General features: G+C 64.6%; 1 protein-coding gene across 1 annotated transcript in view; it reads right to left on the bottom strand.

Annotated features, from left to right (window-relative positions):
* CROCC2 (ciliary rootlet coiled-coil, rootletin family member 2) overlaps positions 1-10,727 on the bottom strand; it is a 62,858-nt gene extending 52,131 nt beyond the window's left edge. The window contains exons 1-3 of the mRNA XM_064485398.1: positions 10,453-10,727; positions 2,481-2,631; positions 1,404-1,552 (exon numbers count right to left, since the gene is read on the bottom strand). Of these exons, the coding sequence (XP_064341468.1) occupies positions 1,404-1,552; positions 2,481-2,631; positions 10,453-10,533 (381 nt within the window). The 5' untranslated portion in view covers positions 10,534-10,727. The remainder of the gene's footprint in view (positions 1-1,403; positions 1,553-2,480; positions 2,632-10,452) is intronic.
* Between the last annotated feature and the right edge of the window lie 3,095 nt (positions 10,728-13,822).

Genomic DNA, 13,822 nt, shown 5'->3' with positions numbered 1-13,822 from the left:
GAAGCAGTCACTCTGCACCCCTCCCCACCCCCACCTGCCCCACCACCCCGCCCGTCTGTTGGAGGAACCGGGGCGGCCTGGCCCCTCTGTGGCCGCACACGGGTGCCTGTGAGAGCCGGCGTGTGTGGGGCTGCCAGTTCTGCGAGCTCAGACCTCACTGACTCATGAGGTTTCCCAATCCGGCTGCAGGATTTCTGCGGCTTCTATTCCCACTGGTCCGCTTGTTCCCAACATCTCCCCACCCTGTGCTAGGAAGAGCACCCCCCCACCCCACGTGCAGGCCGGGGGGGCCGGCCAGCTCATCCAAGTTCTCCTGGCCCCGCCTGGGGTGAGGAGGACCCTCTGGGTCCTGCCTGGAGGGGCTCCCCAGGAGAGAGGATGGTGACCAGAATGGGTGCTAACAGCTGGGGGTCGGGGCAGAGAGCCCCTCTGTGGGGCTGGTGACACCGCCCATCCCCAGAAGTCCTCAGGATCCTAGGGAAGACGAGGCCAGCCCGGGGCCCTTGGGCATTTAGCACTGGTCACTGGTCATACCAGACAAAGGGCTGGACCTGGTTCAGGTCTCAGCCCCAGTAATGGCAGTGTGGCCCTGGACAACTCTGGCCTGTCCTGAGCCTCAGTTTCCTCACCTGGAAAGTGAGGTCCTCTGTCCTGCCATGAGGAGCAAGGAGGCCCTGCAGACAGCAGGGGCTCTGAGCACCCCACCTCGTGGGCCAGTCACCCCAGCCCAGTCCTGCCTCAGAAGCCATCATGTCTTGGAGCGGCAGACACAGGAAAGAGGCTCTGGCCTAGCAGGTCTCCCCATGGGGACAGTGGGAGGCCCTCCCAGCCCGCACGTCCTGACCAAATGGCCTCTTGCTGCAGCTGGCCAGTCACCCTGGAAGGCACTGCGGCTGCGCAGGGCACTGAGGACAGAGGACTAGGGCTGAGGGTGTGTCCAGGGCCTGTCCACCCTTGGCTGTTGGGGGGGGCTGGGGGCGGGGCCAGCTCTCCATATGCTCTGAGGGTGGAGCCAGCTCCTCAGCAGGACCCCAGTCCGTTCTTTTCGGCTCTTCTCCCCCACCCCTCCTTACCTGCCCCCCCCCAGCAGGTGCTGGATGAGTGCCGGCCATGTGCTCGCGCTGGGCCAGGCGCGGGGGCCAGTGGGCCAGGACTGACCCAGCTGCACCAGGCTTCAGGCGGGAGGGGTACGAGTCAACGTTCAAGTTGGGCGGGGAGCCCCGGGAGCCTGTCCTCCTCTCGCCCTTCCACTCCGGCCTCAGTTTCTCCATCCATCGCCCAGGCTTTGGCTGTGCCGTGGCTGACCACTGTCATTCCATGTCCTGAGACTCGCTGACGGTTCTACCGGTCACCCCAGGCCAGGCTGCCACCCCCTGGCTGCCTTGTGTCCCCTGCACACTCACCCGCTCGCTGACCGCGTGGTACCTGCTGGCCAGCTCGTCTCGCTCGGCGCCCGCCTGGGCCAGCAGGTCCTCCAGCCGGGACAGCTCCTCCTGCAGGAGCTCATTCTCCTCTTGCACGTGGGCTGGGGAGGCCGGCGGCTCCTGCACCCCTGCAGGAGCCGCCCCAGGGTCAGCCCGCCAGCCCCAGTGCCCTGTCCCCACTGCTGGTCTGCCCCATCTTCTGCGACCGGTCCCGGGAGACCCTGGTGTCGGGGAGCTGCACCTCCTGCTCCTGGCCTTACTTCCTCTCCTGCCAGCAAATGTCTATCCTACCTACTCATGTTTCATCCAGATACGGACCGGTCCCAGGGCAAGCCCCAGACCAATTAAAGCAGGGTGTGTGGGGGTGGCCTGGACACGGGGTATCTCCCACCCGCGTCAGGCAGTGCGGACTGCTGATCCAGGGTAACCGAACCTCGTACCCGAGCAATAAGCTGCTCTTCTAATCACACAGCGGGGTTTCTTTTTCCCTTAACACACAGTGAGGTCCCCAGCTCCTTTAGGAGGCTGGACTGACTGTTGTCACAGAAAGGGGCCTCTGGGACCCATGCACAAGGGAGTCATGCGCACACTCTGGGACCAGGCTGCCCGGCCGACCGGAGCAGGGGCCCAGCCTCGGAGCCAGCGGCACAAGGTTAGTGGGCACCGTGAGGGGCCTGTGGGGCTGGGGAGCAGAGCTCGCTCTTGGGGGTGGGGGCTATTCAGCGTCTGTGCTTTCTGAGAGTCAACCTTTAGGATTTTCACTCATTTAATGAAAAATAAATACACGTGAAATCGAGACTGGCGGTCACAAATGTGTCACAAACACACGTGCAGCTCTGGGTGGGGGCGGCCCTGCGGCCTAGTGGTGACCCCGGTGAGTGACGCTGTGGGAGGGGTGTTTCTGCACCAATCACAGGGAAGATGATGGGCCGGGAGGGGCCAGCCCAGCCGGGGAAGTGGAGGGCCTGGCTCCCTGACGCTAGACTCTGACTGACTGCTCTGTGGCTCCCTGGGTGTCCCCCCAACCCACTCCACCACCCCACCACCTCCCTTCACCTTGTGGTGGCTCCTCGCCCAGGCTGCCAGCCACAATCTCACGGATGCGGGCAGGCACAGGGGTGGGCGAGGCCTGCCAGCCTTCCCCACGCATGGTCAGTGCCCGGTCTTCTCTGCTGGCCATGGGGCTCAGGACGGTGTCCTCCAGCTTCTGGAAAACACCCACTCAGAAGTACCTGGGACTGGCAGGTCCCTGGACAGCTGCCAGCCCCTCCCCCTTCCATGAACCCACTGGAGTTAGTGGGGGCTCTCCTAGGGCAGCAAAGTGCCCTGGAGAGGACTGGGCGAGGCTGAGGTCACCCAAGGCTTGGTTTCCCCACCTGTGAAGTGGGAGGATGCCCTGTCCGTCCTGGCGCTGCTCTGAGGACAGGGCAGAAGTGGAGGAACGCTCATTCATCCGGAGAACTCCCAGTCTAGGTCACCACCTCGCCCTGCCCGCCCTTCAGCCCTGCTCCACCTTGGTGGGGGGGGGGTTGCACTGAGCCATCGTGGTGGACCTCTCCAGGGACGCCGGGCGGCAGGGGCCCTTTCGTCTGGCCACCTGGAGCAGCAGTCTCAACAGTTTTCACAGTGGGTGTTGGCGGGGAGGGGTCTGAGCCCCACCCAGTGGGCACAGACACCTGTGGGTGGAGGGACTGACAAGTGGGAGAGGGACTGAGTTTAGCGCCCCACCTGCCTTTAGGACAAGGCCAGTTGTGCGGGCTTCCCCCGTCTGCACGGAGGGGCACGCGTGGGCCCTGGGGGAGGGCTGGGCAGGAACCCAGGGAGGGGCAGTGGGCCGATAGTGGGGCCGGCCCTACTTGCCAGCTGTCCAGAGCAGCTGACCGGCCATAGAAGAGTCCAAAAAGGCCTGGAAGTGGTAGGGAATCCCCGGTCCTGGGTACCCAGAGACTGGTTTTGGGGTTCTGGGCTCTAAGCTGGCCCTCTGCCTTGCCCTGGGGACTCTGCTCCATGAGGATGGCGCAGCTGGGGGGAGCACCTGGGGTGCCCTCCGGAGTCTGAGGAATGGGCAGGGCCTTCTGCTGGGTCTAATTGTGGTGCTGACTGTGGAGAAGACGTTCAGGGGCCAGTGACGGCCTGGGGCTGGAGCCAACCCATGTGAGACTTCTGGACAGAAAAGAGCAGATCACCCAGGAGTCAGGACAGCCCACAGCTGCCCACCTGCCCTGCTGCATCTGAGATATGACTTTAAGGCAGTGCGTTAATATCAAAGGATGACCAGACACTTCCTGGGGGTACTGGTGACGAACAGCCACTCCCGTGACTCTCCAGGGTGACAAACCAGGGTCTTATCACCCCCGAGGGTCCCAAACTTCTCAGACCCACCACCATGTGCCCGGCCCCTCCCCTCCTGTGGCTTCCCAAGGACTGCCCCCTGACCCTTTGACTCCCCAAGTCTCCCTCCCGGCCCAGGGTCCTGGTGAGTGACCACCGCGCAGCCTCCTGCCTGCCTGTCCTCGTGCTCCTCTGGTCTTCCTGGCTCTCCCTGAAGACCCTCTCGAGGCCTGGACCCCTCCGCCTGGCTCTGCCCCTCAGGCCCAGGCTGGCGGGGATGGAGGTCTTCCTGGGCGCACTGTCGCTCTCCAACACCTCCGCCCTGGTGCAGTCTCAGCCTGTTCCCCACTCCTGAGACCCGAGCCTGGCCTCTGCGGCACACACCTGCCCCGAAGGCTCCCTGGACACGAGACCTCCTCTGTCAGCACCCGGCTGCCCGGTCACCCCAAGACGTGGGCTCCTGCATGACACCTGGTGAAGGCCAGATCTGGTGGGGAGACACCAAGCAAGCGCCAGGGGCTGAATTCCACTGCCCTCCCCCAGGAGTGAGAACTGGGGCCTGCAGGCTGCGGCCCCACTCTTCACCTGCGTGTCCGAGTCCCCTGGCGGTCTTGGGGAAGGGCCTTCACTCAACGCTCCCTGCCCCCCACCTCTTGACCCACTTCAGCGTCACTCTGGGTGGGTGGCCAGCAGCCTCCCTTGAAGGGAGGGAGGATGTGCCTGGGGCTCCTTCCCCGCCAAGCCAAGGAGGGGGTGCCAAGACCACCAGCGCCTCTGCCGTCCTCCAGGGAGGACAGGCTGCTGGAAGGCGCTCAGCCACGGCCTGCCCTGACCCCCCTACGTGCACGCGGGGAACCCGAGGCCCGGCAGCGTGGCGAGAACCACCACAGGCCCCACCAGGGGGCGGCCAAGTCCAGGAAGCGCTCCTCCCAGGCCAGGAAGGCCTCTGCCCGCTCCAGCCCCGCTCCCCGGGGCGTCGGGGGCGCCGCCCGCTAACGGGAAAGCGGCAGCGGCACAAACTTGACTCATTGCTAACATTTACAGAGGGTCGCTTATTAGCCGCGGCGTCCCGGGAGGCGCTGGGGGCGTAATGGGTTCCAGCTGCAGCCGGGTGCCTGCGACGGTCCGCGGCCCAGCTGGAGCCGAGGGGCGCGGCCGGCAGGGGCGGGGCGGAGCCCTCGGGCCGCCCTCTCCCCCCACCCCGCCCCGCCCCCCAAGCGAGGGCGGCCCTGCCCCTGGGGAAACAGCGGAGGGAGGGGCCGGGGGGGAGGGCTCGGACAGGAGGGGCCTCCCTCCAGGGCGGGTCCCTGGGCCCGCGCCAGCAGCCAGGCCTGGGCCATTCCGCCGGCCGCTCCCCCTCCCCACCGTGCCCTCGGCCCGCCCCGGCCCCTGCCAGGCCACCTGCAGCCCTGCGGGCGGGGGCGGGGGCGGGGGGGGCCCTCTGGCAGCTTTGGGCAGGGCTCCTGGGGTGGGCGTCAGTTTCCCAAAAGACCCCAGGCTCAGGGTTGAGCCCGGCCGTGTCCCTTCCTCCTGCCTGTCCCCAGCACCCCGTCCCACTCAGCTCAGCCTGCACTAAGGTTCTCAGGGAGGTCACAGCCCTGCGTGCAGCCTCCTCCCCCTGTGGCGGGAGCCTGTTGGTGGGACCAGTGGGGCAGCCACCCCAACCTTCACGCTGCCTCCAGCTGCGTCGTGGCTGCGTGGAGGGGAAGAGCCTCCACTCCAGGAAGGTGGGCTCCCGTCTGTCCCACCCGGGGTTGGAGAGGGACACCCCTCTGAGAGAACTGGGCTGAGGTCCCTGCTCTCTGCCGCTGCCAGTGCACTGTGACCTGAGCCTTGTGGTCTCATCTTTGAAAATAGAGAGGGGTTTGTCCAGGGACCCGCAGCTCTGTGGAGGGTGGAGTGTTGGGACCCCCGCCCCCCATTTTCACCGTCGGGGACATGAGGAGCCTTGGTATGGCAGGTGGAGTTGCCGGGCAGAAATAGGAATCACCCAGAGCAGTCCCTGCTTCTCCTGGCTGGTGGCCGTGTCGAACCTCCATCCTGAATTGGCGGGGAGGAGGAGGATGGATTCGCACAAGGGGCCCAGCGGCTTTCAGATGGAAGAGGCTGCCCCACACCTGGACCCCAGTTAGGGACGCCAGGGTAGGCCCAGAGGAGCCCAGTGGCGAGGCAGGGAGGGGTGCCAGGAGCTCCCTTTAAAGTCACCCTGAGAAAGTGGGTGTCCAGAGAGCGACCTCAACTCAACCAGGACACAGGCCACGCTCTCCTGGGGCAGGAGCGGGGTGAGCGAGGGAGTCAGGGTCCGGGAGCTGTCGTGGGCATCTCTGCGGGACAGTCAGGGGTGGCCAGCCAGCAACGTGGGACGGGGAGGAGGAGCGCCAATAGTGCCACCGTGTGGCTGCAAGGGGCACTGCAGGAGCCCTCTGGGCCCAGCTCTTGGTGGACGGAGGCTGGGGCTCCGGCGCGGGAAGGGAAAATGGGGGGCCTGTGCTAGTGAAGTCAGAAGGGCATCGCCACTCTAGCTTTCTCAGCCCACATTTTTATATCCCATTGTCTTGCTCTCAAAGGGAGCTTGTCGCCTCCACTTTCCTGGGGAGGAGATTCGGGACTCGCTGAAGGTCGTGCGCCCCGGGGCAGCGTTAGGACTGCCCCACCGCAGGCCCCCAGGCCCCCGCAGTCCCCCTGACGGTGGTGCTGAGCCAACACCCTTGCAGGCTGAGATCAGGACGCGGCGGGCAGGCTGGCCGCAGGTCTCCTGGTGCCCTCCGCCCTGCCCAGGGCTGACCGCAGAGGAACAGGGGGCAGCCCGGGGGCCTGGGCCACCCGCTCTCCTCCTCCGTCTGTGCCCGCTCAGACCCTTCCCAGCCTTTTTGCACCGGGCACTCCCACAGGCCCCCCTGCTTCCCCAGGGCCGGGCACTGCTTGAAGAACACATCTGAGGATGGTGCCTCCAGCCAATTCCAGCCACCGGACGTCTGCGTGCCGCCCTTCCGTGGCTTGGCCTGCTGCAGTGAGGGCCCTGGGCCCAGGTGGCCTCCTGCCAGACTCCACTTCCTTAGGAAAAAGAGCTTCTCTGTGTCTGGGGCGACACCTGGCCCCTGGCACGCTGCATCTCAGCCCCGCCCAGTTCAGATCTCCCAGTTCAGGTGGCTGAGCCCTTTGGGGTCATGCTCCTTCTGGGTGGTCGTCTGGTCCTTAACTAACAATAAAGGGGACATCGGGGCCAGGCATTAAACCAGGTACTGGGGGGAGCCACTCCTTCATCTCTGTGCCCCCACGCCAGCGCCCAGCACCGTCCCTGCTTGGCACACAAGCAGGCTCGGACTCAGGTCACCACAAGAACAGCTGAAAACCAGGTCTAAGATATGAGTTACTAACTGCAGAATGACTCGTACCCAGAGACACGGGAGGGCGAGCATCTGGGCTGTCTTGCTTGCCCTGTGTCCCCAGAACCCACACAGGCTTCCTGCAGGAGGTGGCAGCTGAGTTGGACCTTGAAGGAAAAGTCAGAGTCCAACAGCCAGAGGGGACACAGGTCAAGCGTCCAGGAGGAAAGCCTAGTGGAGGTGAAGGCACTGGGCTGCATGGACGGGGGGAGCAGGGTGCAGGGGACGGGTCTTAACAGTGGTTCCCTTGAGGACTGTGGGGCCCCATCCTTGGACCCTGGGGCCATGGGTGTGGTGTTTCTGAACGAGGAATGGGATGTGGCCCATCTGAGTAGCACAGTGACCGGGCTGTGTCAGGTTAAGTGGATGGGAGATTCTGAGACCGGCCTGACCCTAGTTTGCTCTTAAACCATCCCAGCTCCTTCCCATGGGTGGGCCCTCTGTCACTCAGGCTCTGGGGAGCCCCCCGACCACTGGTCTCACCTAGTGCAGGTGGGGACACAGAGGCCGAGGCAGTCAGCAGCAGAGCGGCACCAGGACCAGAACCCCACAGTGCTCTCCTTTCTGCTCAGGGGTCGGCGTGATTCCGTCACAGAGCCTGCCTTGCCTTCCTGGGCACCCTGACGGCACCTCCTCCTTCTCCCCTCCAGGGGCCCCACTTTGGAGCATCACCCGCACCCCCAGGAGGACACAGTGAGCCTTTGCGGCAACTGGAACAGCTGGTTCGCCCGTGAGGCTCCTACTTCTGAAGCCATCAGGGAGCTAGGAAAGCAGTGGGGTTGACAGACCAAAGTTCAAGGGAAAGGACAGGCATCGGAGGTAAGCTGCGGGTCCCCGCGGGCTTGGGGCGCTGCTCTGCATTTGGCCCAAGCAAGGCCATGGCTGGGGGAGGAGCAGCTGCCTGGGGCTGGAGCGATGAAGCTGGAGGTTGAGGACCCTCGGAGACAGAGCCGGTTTCTCTGGCTCTCATCATATTAAAAACAGTAGCAGGGTCCCAGCCCATCAAATATGCAGGCGCAAATGTAACAGCAACACATGGGCAAGGCCTTTCTGTTGAGAGCAGTGTTGAATAAAATTAGCAAGAGCTTAAATGGAAGAACGGCTTCTGCTCATGAATTGGGAGACTCACTATCATACAGATGTCAATCCTCCTCACATTGACCCGTGAGTTCAGTGAAGTCCCATCAGTGAGCTGAGCGCACACCCCCAAAATTAGAAGAGCGACAAACCCAAAGAACCAAAAAGCAACAATAAACACACAAATCGATGAAACAGAAGACGGAAATGCCATAGAGAGGACCAACAGTGACCGTGTCACAGACGGAACAGGAGGTGTCACTTCCGGGCTACCAGCTCGTCCCTGCCCACCAGGACTTTCTCGGATTTCGCTCCAAAAGCCCTGGCTCCTGGGTGACCGGGTCTCAGACCCCTCAACCCCAGGGACGGGTGGTCACCTTGCTTCAGACTCTCAGACTTCAGAAAGACAGTAAGAAGATATTGGGAACAACTTTGAGCAATCAATTGGAAAATGTAGACATAATGGACCAGTTCTTAGAAAAATGCTGCTGATCAGAACCGAACCCAAAAGAAAGAGTCTGAAAATTCCTGAAGTGTCTGAGTGAGCTGGGCCGGAGTCACTCGTCGTCCGCCCCGGGCTCCTCTGCACACCGGCCTGCCCCACCTACTCCGGGTCTGGACTCTCAGAGAACCGGCTCTACTGGTGGGGCGGGGGCCGGAGGTGAAGGGGGTGCGGAGAAAGGGCCGGGGGCAGCAGCTCTGGCTGGAGGGAGCTGCGTGTCAGGAGCACGTTCAGCTCTGGTCCCACAAGTGCCCCAACCTGTTCAGGTCCCTCGGCCTCCCCTCTGTAGCTGGAGGGGCTGGAGGGCCCCTCCCACCCTGCCACCCAGCCTGGACGAGCCTACCTGGGCATCTGGCGGCGCCCGCCCACCCGCCGCTCACCCCGGGGAGATTGCCGTGCGATCTCAATCACCAAGGCGCCCGGAGGGTGGCCGGGCGGGCAGGGCGGACCTCAGCCCGGGCTCCCCGTGGCTTTTAGATGACAGTTTCCCACAGGCAGGGGGACTCTGGGGGCAGCCACATTTGCCAAACACTGATGCCCACGGCCGGCTGTCAGCACCATCCTGTGTTTCTTCTGCAAACCAACCCATAACCACAGCAACTTGCTTCAACCCTTGAGCCTCTATCTTCCCGGAATCCAAAGGGGCAACAGAATCCTGACGGACTGGCCAGGATGCCTGGCGTGGGAACCCCGCCTCCCCCACGACGGTCAGCCCCGCGCTCAGGACCTGGGGGAGCAGAGCCTCAGGGGACTGGACAGAGAAGGTCACCCTGCCCCGGGCCACCTCATCGCTGTATCACCTGACTCAAGTCTCCTGCCCTCGTCGTGCTCTGTCCTGTGTGTGTGCCTGTGTGTGTGTGAATGGGTGCACGGGTGGTGACGCCACCATGGTATTTAATCACAGCGGTGGGCGGTTATTCTTCCCTGGTGACCTTTCTGTTGACACAGGGCCAGGTCAACCCCCTACCGCGTAGTTTCGAGGTTCTAAGAACAGGGTTAATGAGCAACTCCGAGCCAGCTAGTTCCCAGGGCTTCACCGGGATCCCTGAGAGGCAAGTGGGGGCGGGGACTGCCTGGCTGTGGTGGCAGAGTCAGGTGTGGCAGTGGGGGCGCCGACGGGCGTGCTGGCAGGCCGGGCAGTAGGCTGGCTCCGGGGAGAAGGGAATGAAGGCGAGAGGGGCGTCGGGGGTAATTCCCAGTCACTGCTGCTTCTGTTGTTTTTGTTAGGAAGGTGGGTGCTACTTGGGGAATTGATGTGGGCACAGACCAGTGGGCAGAGATGCCCCACACCTCTCCAGGAAAGCCCCTCATGATTCCCACACTTTGCCACAAAGAACAGTGAATTAGATCCCAGAATGTCGGTGTGGGAGGGTCCTCTCTCCCTCCCCAGCCCAAATGTGTCAGCAGCCATGAGCCTGAGGCTCAGAGAGGGGTGCTGACTGGCCGAGCTCACACAGCATGGGCCAGGGAGCCTGGGCCTGCGGCTCTGGTCTCCGGGCCCCCAGTTCAGTCTCTCCTCAGGCCCCTGTCCCAAGTCGAGTCTGCACGTATGTGCACCTGTGTGTGTGACTGTGTGTGTGTGTGTGCACGCATGCTTGTGCTGACCACGTGAGCATGTGGAAAGTGCCCCCTGGAGTTGGGGGGTGGGGGTGGCCTCTCCGGCAGGGTCCCTTCCCCCCAGGTGCCCTGGGGGCCCGAGCAGGAGGTGGCGGAGGGCAGCCACACCACTGACCTGGATCACGGCGTCCAGCCCCAGCCGGGACCGGCTGGCGGAGTCCCCATCGCCAGGCTCACTGGAGGCGGAACTCATCATGGGCGGAAGTGCAGGAGCCGAGAGCCAGCAGGGCCTCTGCTCCAGGGGAGTGTCCTCCTGGGACCACGGCCGGGACCTCTCTCAGTACACCGGTCCCACTCCCAGGCAGCCCCGGCTCCTCTCTGTCCTGGGCGCCCAGCTGCCCTCTCTGGGTTGGCGGCAGCGTGGCTGACCGAGCCCAGAGGCGTTGCTGCAGCAGCACGACGCTGAGGGCTCGTTTCCCTGGAAATGGGAGCGCAGGCCCTGTTGCCATGGGGACCAAGGAACGCTGTTGTCTGGAAGCTGGTTCCCTGGAGACCTGGAGACGCCCTGGGTGAAGCCGTCCACCTGACCGACCGCACCCGGGGAGGGACTGGCCTCTCCCCCAGGCCCCCCACCCTCTGGGCAGTCGCCCCAGGAGGGGCTGTGTGCTCGGTGGCCACGCACGGGGTGGAGGTGGTGAGCAGACCACTGGTCCTCCTGACTGAGAATCACAGCCTAGGACTTCTCCCCTGGCCTTGGGCTTCGGCAGTGTGATGGCCTGGAGCAGGCGGGCCGACTGCGGCCTGCGGAGGGGACGCCACCTGCCCAGGGACCAAAGCAGGGCCCTCCTCCAGCCTTGCACTTGGATGCACCTTCTGGAATCCGATTCCCTCCGGAACCCTTCAGGGTGGCCTGCCCGGTGGGTAGAGCGTTTCATACCTGCCGTGTGACGTTCACTTCTCTGCACCCGAATCTTCCCAGAACCACACGAAGCACCAGCAGCAGGCCTCCCAGCTCACTGTCAGGGGCGGTGATGGGCGAGGCGAGGGGGCACCTGACCATCACTGCAGACACGACGCTGTCCTTCCCAGCCTGGGCCCCCTGGGGCCTCTGGACTGAGTCTGGCACCAGGCATTCAGCCTGCGTCCCTGCCTCACTCCCTCCCCCCGGGCTCCTCGTTCTAAACTGGACTTCCCCAGCCGGGCTTATGTCCACGGGGTCCCTCTTGGAAAGGAGCAGCCCCTGGAGGGGTGGGCCCTGCAGCCAGGAGGGACTGCCTTTCTCATGAGAGGAGGCCAGTTCGGGGGCCCTGGGGAGGGCATGTGTTCCCAAGACTCCCAGACACCTGGGGTCTTCTGAGGCAGCTCAGGAGAGCAGAGGCGGCCTGTCGGGCAAGGCCAGAAGGGACCAGGCAGTAAGGGTGGACACTTGGTAGGTGAGCATATGATCTGCTCCCAGTGTTGCTGGGGGGAGCCCGACAGGGCCAGGCCACTTCCTCGGAAATGAACTACTTGACGGGGGTGCCGGTGCTTAAAGGACGCTCCCCCGAGAAACGCCTGGTGTCCTCGGGCCACCATCCCCCACCCGACCCCGCCACCCCGGGGACAGCCGCAGGGGTGCCCCGTGCAGGGACAGACAGACCAGGCTCTCGGGCCAGACACAGCCCGGCTAGGTCCGCAGGGCTGGGCGGGGCTCACTGGACGGCTCCTGGGGGCCGGCAGGGGTGGTCGTAGGCTGCCCCGGCCCTGGTGGCTCTGGGGCGTCCGGAGCTCCCGTGGGTCCTGAGGAGCCTGGGGCCGGGAGGAGGGGCCGCGCAGCTTCCTGGCTCCCCAGCTCCTCCGAGGCGGGCTCGGGGGCTCGGAGGGTGTGGCCCTGCCCTTCAGGGGGCTCCGTGCGGGGTGTTCGGGTAGCGGCGGGTGAGAGGCTGCCGTTTGGTGTGACCGTGTGTAAAGGTCACTCAGATGAGTCCAAGTGAGACTCCGCTGGCCTGAGAAGAGGCAAGTTGGTGCCCCGTGGAGGCTGCGACGGGCCTGCCCGTGCCCCTCCCTCCCCACCCTGACACCCGCCTCGGCCTGGTCTGCCCCCTTGAACCAAGTGGTGGAGCCGAGCAGCCGGCACACTCTGGCCCCAGCCCACCCCCTCCTCCAGGACGCCTCCTCTGGCCCCCACGGCCCGGCCCCCTCAAAGCTCCCGCAGGCCCCATGCTTTCCACCCAGGCCTTCACTGCCTGGTGTCCGTGCTCGTGGCTTCTCGTCCTGGCCATCAGTGGACTAGAAGGAGAGCCCTCAGGGCAGGACTCAGCCCTGGGCCTGGGCATGGCCCCCAGGGAATGTTCTGGAATGAGTGGAGGGGGTGGTGGAGGTGCTCAGCATGTGGGGGGCCCTCTGTGGGATGGGCTGGCTGGCAGTGTGGGCCCCCGAGAGGACCAGGGCTGTCCTGACCCACACCCTAATTGGCTCTGATGGCTGGCGCCCTGCACCCTGAACCTTTCCCTGGGACTTGGAGAATGTGATCAGGGTCCCTCACCCCACAACCACTGCCCAACACATAGCCGCCTCCTCGTCTGTGCAGAGGAAGGCCCTCCACGGGTGGGTCCTCGCCGCATTTTGTCACTGAAGCAGGGGACCTGGCTGGGTCTCCCTCACCCCACCATGTTTGCAACAACAGGTCACCTACAAACTGTCCTGGGAGAGTCCCAGCATGCTGGGCCCACGTGTGGACAGGGGCCCCAGGGCCCGCCGAGGAGTGGGCAAGCCGAGCCAGAGCCCAGCCAGCCTTGCCCCTTTCTGTCTCCCCTTGGCCCCAGGAAGCACCAGAATTTGCCGCCTCTGACCCAGACCCCCCTGAGAGGAAGGGACCTCGAAACTCGCACGAGAGCACGGATGTCCCTATGCCAAGGCCACTCCGGCCCCTGGTCAACCTCCCTCGTCCCCACCCTGACAGATGGAATTGGGCCTGCCGTGGACGGGACATCGCCCTGACGTGTCCTCCGAAGCCGGTTCACAGGCAGGACATCCCAGGAAGAGGGCGGGAGGCCATGAGGAGCTGAGCTGCTGGCTGCAGGCCCTGCTTGAATTGGCTGTGGGATCTGACTGGCCTCCAGTCCCGTCCGTGCTCCTTCGGTGACTCCATGCCCTGGGCACCTGCGCCTCCCCGCACATCCAGGAGACAGCTCTCCTGGCGGCCAGTGTGGCGGGAGGGCCGGCGACTGCTCACGGAGGAGTGGCCTCTGCCGGCAGCTGTGGCCCAGCTGAGCCAGGTTCACAGCTTCTTTGGGGTGTGTCCCTTGCAGGTGCTGGACAGGAAGCGGGTGTGAATTCTGCTGTTGTACCAAAATGCAGCCCTGTTCCAGACACTGGCTAGGGCGCAGACTCGGGCACCGCCCAAAACTGCTGATTTGTGACAAGGCTGACGGTCCGGCTGCCGGCTGGCCGCGGGCCACTGGCTGCTGTCTGCCTGCATGTCTGTGCCTCACAGCCATCTGTCCATGCCTGAGGCCTGGCCACGGACAGCAGCGGAGGCCCTGTGCAGGGAAGTTGGATCAGGG

This window comes from Camelus dromedarius, chromosome 4, assembly GCF_036321535.1.
Source record: "Camelus dromedarius isolate mCamDro1 chromosome 4, mCamDro1.pat, whole genome shotgun sequence".
Taxonomy (NCBI): domain Eukaryota; kingdom Metazoa; phylum Chordata; class Mammalia; order Artiodactyla; family Camelidae; genus Camelus; species Camelus dromedarius.
This window is presented reverse-complemented; position numbering and strand designations above follow the sequence as displayed.